Below are 9779 nucleotides of genomic sequence, written 5' to 3' on the forward strand. Positions count from 1 at the left end.
GATACCATCACCAATGGGACAAGGTTTAATGCTGATACCATCACCAGTGGGACAAGGTTTAATGCTGATACCATCACCAATGGGACATGGTTTAATGTCGATACCATCACCAATGCGACAGGGTTTAATATCGATACCATCACCAATGGGACAAGGTTTAATGTCGATACCATCACCAATGGGACAAGGTTTAATGTCGATACCATCACCAATGGGACAGGGTTTAATATCGATACCATCACCAGTGGGACAAGCTGACTAACTCACTCTTTCTCGGACTTGGGACAGTTCCTCTCTCAGATCTCGTAACGCCTTCTGTATTTCTTCGAACGAAACCTGAAAAAAAAACAATCATCAGTGTCCACAGTGATTGGCAACGTCTTAATACCCTCCCACCCACCCCCACCCCCTCCCCTCTGGACTCCTCTCTTACCCGTCCCCTTCCGTCTAACAGCTGATCTGATCATACTATCAGCCAGCACTGGCTATCACACGTAAAAGTCACACTGTCTACCAACACTGGTTATCACACGTCAAAGTCACACTGTCTACCAACACTGGTCATCACACGTCAAAGTCACACTGTCTACCAACATTAATCATCACACGTCAAAGTCACACTGTCTACCAACACTGGCTATCACACGTCAAAGTCACACTGTCTACCAACACTGGCTATCACACGTCAAAGTCACACTGTCTACCAACACTGACTATCACATGTCAAAGTCACACTGTCTACCAACATTAATCATCACACGTCAGAACCACACTGTCTACCATCACTGGTCATCACACATCAAAGTCACACTGTCTAACAACAATGGCTGTCACACGTCAAAGTCACACTTTCTAACAACACTGGCTATCACACGTCAAAGTCACACTGTCTACCAACACTGGTCATCACATGTCAAAGTCACACTGTCTACCAACACTGGTTATCACACGTGAAAGTCACACTGTCTACCAACAATGGCTATCACACGTCAAAGTCACACTGTCTAACAACACTGGCTATCACACGTCAAAGTCACACTGTCTACCAACACTGGTTATCACACGTGAAAGTCACACTGTCTACCAACACTGGTTATCACATGTGAAAGTCACACTGTCTACCAACACTGGTTATCACATGTCAAAGTCACACTGTCTACCAACACTGGTTATCACATGTCAAAGTCACACTGTCTACCAACATTAATCATCACACGTCAAAGTCACACTGTCTAACAACACTGGCTATCACATGTCAAAGTCACACTGACTACCAACATTAATCATCACATTGTCAAAACCACACTATCCTCAAAAAGCACACTATCAACCAACACTTGTCCTCACACGGCAAAACCACATCTACCGAGACTGGTCATGGGCTCCCTAGACCACCACCCCCCCCGCCCCCCTCATTCACACACACACACACACACACACACACTGGCGGCCACACTGGAGGTCTCACTCACCTGGGCTGCATGCCTCATGTTGGAAGGCTCGGGCAGTCTGAAGCGCGTGGGACAGCCAAGGTCAAGGTCGGCCTCGTGCTGCGTGCAGTACAGACGCATGACCAGCTCCAGAAGGTTGCCCCGGCGACTCTGCAGTCAGCCCACAATGACGTCATAACACACGGCGTCACATGCACTGGACCAAGTGACGTCACACATCATGCTCAAAAGTGACGAAACGAGAGCTGAATTGTGTGTGCCGACTTACATGCAGAGAAAACTTGTTTGTGAGACTGTTATTGTAATATTCGTTGGTGCAATCGTGTGTGTGTGTGGAGAGAGAGAGAGAGAGAGAGAGGAGAGGGTATATACGAGGCCTGACCCTGTCCACAAAGTCCTTCAGCTTGTTGAGGATATCCAGCCCAAAGCCGTCAGCCTGACCTCGCTCCGTGCCCCCGTTCAGATAGTTCCCCACGGACAGAATGGTCTGCAGAACTCGCTTCAGGGCCACACTGAAAAGGAACATCACCACGTCTCTCTTCAGGGGGCACACTGTAAAGTAACATCACCACGTCACTCTTCAGGGCCACACTGAAAAGTAACATCACCACGTCTCTCTTCAGGGCCACACTGAAAAGTAACATCACCACGTCTCTCTTCAGGGGGCACACTGAAAAGTAACATCACCACGTCTCTCTTCAGGGCCACACTGAAAAGTAACATCACCACGTCTCTCTTCAGGGGGCACACTGAAAAGTAACATCACCACGTCTCTCTTCAGGGGGCACAGTGAAAAGTAACATCACCACGTCTCTCTTCAGGGCCACACTGAAAAGTAACATCACCACGTCTCTCTTCAGGGCCACACTGAAAAGTAACATCACCACGTCTCTCTTCAGGGCCACACTGAAAAGTAACATCACCACGTCTCTCTTCAGGGGGCACAGTGAAAAGTAAATCTCCACGTCTCTCTTCAGGGGCACACTGAAAAGTAACATCACCACGTCTCTCTTCAGGGGCACACTGAAAAGTAACATCACCACGTCTCTCTTCAGGGGGCACACTGAAAAGTAACATCACCCACCACGTCTCTCTTCAGGGCCACACTGTAAAGTAACATCACCACGTCTCTCTTCAGGGCCACACTGACATATATATATATATATATATATATATATCACACATCTGTCTTCAGGGCCACACTGACACATATATCACACATCTCTCTTCAGGCCCACACTGACACATATATATCACACATCTCTCTTCAGGGCCACACTGACACATATATATCACACATTTCTCTTCAGGGCCACACTGACACATATATATCACACATCTCTCTTCAGGGCCACACTGAAAAGTAACATCACAACGTCTCTCTTCAGGGCCACACTGACACAAATATATCACATCTCTCTTCAGGGCCACACTGACACACATATATCACATCTCTCTTCAGGGCCATGCTACGAGGTCATACTGAGACACACACTCACATACCTCTACAAGGACACACACACACACACACACACACACACACACACACATATATATAGAGAGAGAGAGAGGAGATATGACATATCATGTGTTTTATAGGAACAGGAGAAAGAAAATACACTGGGATCATGGGAAAGACATTGAAATAGGAAAGACATGGATATAGTGGGAAAGACATTGAAATAGTAGGAAAGACATGGATATCGTGGGAAAGACATTGAAATAGTAGGAAAGACATGGATATCGTGGGAAAGACATTGAAATAGTACGAAAGACATGGATATCGTGGGAAAGACAGGGATATACTTGGAAGGACAGGGATATCAGAGGAAAGACGGGAATATGATAGGAAAGAGGGATATGGTAGGAAAGACAGAGATGTGATAGCTGTTTCAGGGAGACATTCAGGAGAAAGAGACCTACTTGTTGGTAAGCTCGTCACAGGCCGTGTTCAACTCGCGCAGCTGCTGGTCTGTACACAAACAAATAACCAGTGTGAACATATTATACACACACACACACACACACACACATATATATATATATATATATGTATTTCTCCTGAATGTTTCCTAATGTAAAGACAGGACAACACTTTAGTGCCGCTAATGTAAAGACAGGACAACAGTGAAGTGCCCGCTAATGTAAAGACAGGACAACACTGTAGTGCCGCTAATGTAAAGACAGGACAACACTGAAGTGCCGCTAATGTAAAGACAGGACAACACTGAAGTGCCGCTAATGTAAAGACAGGACAACACTGAAGTGCCCGCTAATGTAAAGACAGGACAACACAGAAGTGCCGCTAATGTAAAGACAGGACAACACTGAAGTGCCGCTAATGTAAAGACAGGACAACACTAAAGTGCCGCTAATGTAAAGACAGGACAACACTAAAGTGCCGCTAATGTAAAGACTGGACAACACTGAAGTGCCGCTAATGTAAAGACAGGACAACACTGAAGTGCCGCTAATGTAAAGACAGGACAATACAGAACTGAGAAGTGCCGCTAATGTAAAGACAGGACAACACAGAAGTGCCGCTAATGTAAAGACAGGACAACACAGAAGTGCCGCTAATGTAAAGACAGGACAACACTGAAGTGCCGCTAATGTAAAGACAGGACAACACTGAAGTGCCCGCTAATGTAAAGACAGGACAACACAGAAGTGCCCGCTAATGTAAAGACAGGACAACACTGAAGTGCCCGCTAATGTAAAGACAGGACAACACAGAAGTGCCTGCTAATGTAAAGACAGGACAACACTGAAGTGCCGCTAATGTAAAGACTGGACAACACTGAAGTGCCGCTAATGTAAAGACAGGACAACACTGAAGTGCCGCTAATGTAAAGACAGGACAACACTGAAGTGCCGCTAATGTAAAGACAAGACAACACTGAAGTGCCGCTAATGTAAAGACAGGACAACACTGAAGTGCCGCTAATGTAAAGACAGGACAACACTGAAGTGCCGCTAATGTAAAGACAGGACAACAGTGAAGTGCCGCTAATGTAAAGACAGGACAACAGTGAAGTGCCGCTAATGTAAAGACAGGACAACACTGAAGTGCCGCTAATATAAAGACAAGACAACACTGAAGTGCCGCTAATGTAAAGACTGGACAACACTGAAGTGCCGCTAATGTAAAGACAGGACAATACAGAACTGAGAAGTGCCGCTAATGTAAAGACAAGACAACACAGAAGTGCCGCTAATGTAAAGACAGGACAACACTGAAGTGCCCGCTAATGTAAAGACAGGACAACACAGAAGTGCCGCTAATGTAAAGACAGGACAACACAGAACTGAGAAGTGCCACTAATGTAAAGACAGGACAACACTGAAGTGCCGCTGATGTAAAGACAGGACAACACTGAAGTGCCGCTAATGTAAAGACAGGACAACACTGAAGTGCCGCTAATGTAAAGACAGGACAACACAGAACTGAGAAGTGCCACTAATGTAAAGACAGGACAACACTGAAGTGCCGCTGATGTAAAGACAGGACAACACTGAAGTGCCGCTAATGTAAAGACAGGACAACACTGAAGTGCCGCTAATGTAAAGACAGGACAACACAGAACTGAGAAGTGCCACTAATGTAAAGACAGGACAACACTGAAGTGCCGCTGATGTAAAGACAGGACAACACTGAAGTGCCGCTAATGTAAAGACAGGACAACACAGAAGTGCCGCTAATGTAAAGACAGGACAACACAGAACTGAGAAGTGCCACTAATGTAAAGACAGGACAACACTGAAGTGCCGCTGATGTAAAGACAGGACAACACTGAAGTGCCGCTAATGTAAAGACAGGACAACACTGAAGTGCCGCTAATGTAAAGACAGGACAACACAGAACTGAGAAGTGCCACTAATGTAAAGACAGGACAACACTGAAGTGCCGCTGATGTAAAGACAGGACAACACTGAAGTGCCGCTAATGTAAAGACAGGACAACACTGAAGTGCCGCTAATGTAAAGACAGGACAACACAGAACTGAGAAGTGCCACTAATGTAAAGACAGGACAACACTGAAGTGCCGCTAATGTAAAGACAGGACAACACAGAAGTGCCGCTAATGTAAAGACAGGACAACACAGAACTGAGAAGTGCCAGCTAATGTAAAGACAGGACAACACAGAACTAAGAAGTGCCGCTAATGTAAAAACAGGACAATACAGAAGTACCGCTAATGTAAAGACAGGACAACACAGAACTGAGTAGTGCCAGTAATTCAGGCAGACAGGAATAAGGCCGAAAGAAAAAAAATATAGGCCACTGAATGTGATGACACCCGGAACTTATAACACTGACCCCTACCCTTTCGCCTTAACGCACGTACGTACGCACGCACACACACACACACACACACACACACACACACACACACACACACACACACACACGGACTCACCAATCTCAAACAGGTTGATCTGAAGCTTGTTCTTGAAGCGCAGAAACTCCAGTCGCTCTCGAAAGTGGTCCAGTTTGGACAGCTCGAAAATCAGGAACTCGGCCGTGTCCAGCTGACCTGCAACGTCACAACGCACACCCCGTGACGTCAGTCATGACGTCATCAACGCTTCCTAGCTGAACGGTTGTCAGGCAGGCAGAATATACAAACACAAGTACAGGAAGACAACAGGACCACAAGCACAGGAAGACAATACAACTACAAGTACCAAGTGTGGTCTTAACGTTAACAGGTAGAAACTATAAGTACAAGCAGAAAAAAACACACACCGAAAAAAGTACACAAGTACAGATAGAAAATACAGACACATGTACAGACAGAAAATACAAACACAATTACAGACAGAAAATTCCAAACAAAAAAAAAGTACCGACAGAAAATACAAGCACAAGTACATGCAGAAAATACAAATGTATTAACATAGAAAGTACGCGAGTACAGACAGAAAATACAAACAGAAAATGCATGCACAAGTACAGGCACAACAGACAAACATAAAGTGCATGCAAAACATACAAACACATGTCCAGATAGAAAATACAAACACGAGAATAGGCAGAATGCACAACAGACAGGAAACAAAAACACAAACCAATGCATCACAATACAATACAAACCAATGCAATACAATACAATACAAACCAATGCAACACAATACAATACAATACAAACCAATGCATCACAATACAATACAAACCAATGCAACACAATACAATACAAACCAATGCAATACAATACAAACCAATGCAACACAATACAATACAAACCAATGCAATACAATACAACACAAACCAATGCATCACAATACAATACAAACCAATACAATACAATACAAACCAATACAATACAAACCTATGTAATACAACACAATACAAACCAATACAATACAAACCAATGCAATACAATACAATACAAACCAATGCAATACAATACAATACAATACAAACCAATGCAACACAATACAATACAAACCTATGCAATACAATACAAACCAATGCAACACAATACAATACAAACCAATGCAACACAATACAATACAAACCAATGCAACACAATACAATACAAACCAATGCAGCATAATACAATACAAACCAATGCAACACAATACAAACCAATGCAATACAATACAAACCAATGCAGCACAATAGAATACAAACCAATTCAATGCAATAGAATACAAACATATGCAATACAATACAAACCAATGCAACACAATACAATACAAAACAATGCAACACAATACAAAACAAACCAATGCAATACAATACAAACCAATGCAATACTGTGCAATAGTGTCAGCAGACACATTTTCCCAGTCAGTTCACCAATGAACCACATGACTCATTACATGCATGCCTCACGTCAGCGGAAGTCAGCAGTCTAGGTGACTCACCAGATGCATGTCTCACCACTCACCAACAATCTAGATGACTCACCAGACGCATGTCTCACCACTCACCACCAATCTAGGTGACTCACCAGGTGAATGTCTCACCACTCACCAACAATCTAGGTGACTCACCAGATGCATGTCTCACCACTCACCACCAATCTAGGTGACTCACCAGGTGAATGGCTCACCACTCACCTACAATCTAGGTGACTCACCAGATGCATGTCTCACCACTCACCAACAATCTAGGTGACTCACCAGATGCATGTCTCACCACTCACCAACAATCTAGGTGACTCACCAGATGCATGTCTCACCACCCACCAACAATCTAGGTGACTCACCAGATGCATGTCTCACCACTCACCAACAATCTAGATGACTCACCAGATGCATGTCTCACCACTCACCAACAATCTAGATGACTCACCAGACGCATGTCTCACCACTCACCACCAATCTAGGTGACTCACCAGGTGAATGGCTCACCACTCACCAGGGACTAGAGAACTCACCGGGCCCTTTCCGCTTGGCGTGGTGCAGGATTCTGTCCACGTCACGCGGTGAGTTCAGCAGTTCCAACAGCTCCGCGAAGCTGTAACCACCGACACACAGACATCACCATGGCAACAGTGAACTTTCACCTTGACACAGAAACAGGCAACAGTGAACTTTCACCTTTGACACTGAAACAGGCAACAGTGAATTCTAACCTTGACACAGAAACCGGCATCAGTGAACTTTTACCTGGATACTGAAACCGGCAACAGTGAACTTTTACCTGGATATTGAAACCGGCAACAGTGAACTTTTACCTGGATATTGAAACAGGCAACAATGAACTTTTACCTGGATATTGAAACCGGCAACAATGAACTTTTACCTGGATATTGAAACAGGCAACAATGAACTTTTACCTGGATACTGAAACCGGCAAGAGTGAACTTTTACCTGGATATTGAAACAGGCAGCAATGAACTTTTACCTGGATATTGAAACAGGCAACAATGAACTTTTACCTGGATATTGAAACCGGCAGCTGTGAACTTTTACCTGGATATTGAAACAGGCAACAATGAACTTTTACTTGGATACTGAAACAGACAACAATGAACTTTTACCTGGATATTGAAACAGACATCAATGAACTTTTACCTGGATATTGAAACAGACAACAATGAACTTTTACCTGGATACTGAAACAGGCAACAATGAACTTTTACCTGGATATTGAAACCGGCAGCTGTGAACTTTTACCTGGATATTGAAACAGGCAACAATGAACTTTTACCTGGATATTGAAACAGGCAGCAATGAACTTTTACCTGGATACTGAAACCGGCAACCGTGAACTTTTACCTGGATATTGAAACAGGCAACAATGAACTTTTACCTGGATACTGAAACAGGCAACAATGAACTTTTACCTGGATATTGAAACTGGCAGCTGTGAACTTTTACCTGGATATTGAAACAGGCAACAATGAACTTTTACCTGGATACTGAAACAGGCAACAATGAACTTTTACCTGGATATTGAAACAGGCAACAATGAACTTTTACCTGGATATTGAAACAGGCAACAATGAACTTTTACCTGGATATTGAAACCGGCAACTGTGAACTTTTACCTGGATATTGAAACAGGCAACAATGAACTTTTACCTGGATATTGAAACAGGCAACAATGAACTTTTACCTGGATACTGAAACAGGCAACAATGAACTTTTACCTGGATATTGAAACAGGCAACAATGAACTTTTACCTGGATACTGAAACAGGCAACAATGAACTTTTACCTGGATACTGAAACCGGCAACTGTGAACTTTTACCTGGATATTGAAACAGGCAACAATGAACTTTTACCTGGATACTGAAACCGGCAACTGTGAACTTTTACCTGGATATTGAAACAGGCAACAATGAACTTTTACCTGGATATTGAAACAGGCAACAATGAACTTTTACCTGGATACTGAAACAGGCAACAATTAGTTTCTACCATGACACTAAAACGAGCAACACTCAATTTTCACCTTTACAATCAGTCGACTTTAATCTTGATGCTGAAAGAGGCAACAGTGAACTTTAAATTCGACACGCTACAACCACTCTACAGAAGATGAACCACCATACAGACGATGAACCACCCAATGAACCACCCAACAGATGATGAACCACCCTACAGATGATGAACCACCCTACAGACAATGAACCACTCTACACACAGTGAAGCACTCAACAAACACTGAACCACTCTACAGACCTTGAACCATCGAACAGATTAAGAATCATCCTAGAGACAATCAGCCATAAATACAGACAGATAATGAACCACAATACAGACAATGAACCTCCCAACAGACAATGAACCACCCCAGAAACAGACAATGGACCTCCAAAGAAACAGACAATGGACCACCCAACAGACAGACCGTGAACCATCCCACA

The 9779-nt window shown here is 43.7% G+C and overlaps 1 protein-coding gene and 1 long non-coding RNA gene across 3 annotated transcripts in view; one reads left to right on the plus strand and one right to left on the minus strand.

The window, feature by feature from the left end:
• The window catches only part of LOC143300735 (uncharacterized), a 38419-nt gene that overhangs the window by 25051 nt on the left and 3589 nt on the right, over positions 1-9779 (plus strand). The gene's annotated exons all lie outside the window — the stretch shown is intronic.
• The window catches only part of LOC143300732 (uncharacterized), a 33385-nt gene that overhangs the window by 7943 nt on the left and 15663 nt on the right, over positions 1-9779 (minus strand). For both annotated transcript variants that reach the window (XM_076614623.1, XM_076614624.1), the window contains exons 7-12: positions 7841-7920; positions 5873-5989; positions 3375-3423; positions 1834-1963; positions 1473-1601; positions 268-336 (exon numbers count right to left, since the gene is read on the minus strand). In XM_076614623.1, the coding sequence (XP_076470738.1) occupies positions 268-336; positions 1473-1601; positions 1834-1963; positions 3375-3423; positions 5873-5989; positions 7841-7920 (574 nt within the window). The remainder of the gene's footprint in view (positions 1-267; positions 337-1472; positions 1602-1833; positions 1964-3374; positions 3424-5872; positions 5990-7840; positions 7921-9779) is intronic.

The sequence above is a fragment of the Babylonia areolata genome, chromosome 26, assembly GCF_041734735.1.
Source record: "Babylonia areolata isolate BAREFJ2019XMU chromosome 26, ASM4173473v1, whole genome shotgun sequence".
Lineage (NCBI taxonomy): Eukaryota > Metazoa > Mollusca > Gastropoda > Neogastropoda > Buccinidae > Babylonia > Babylonia areolata.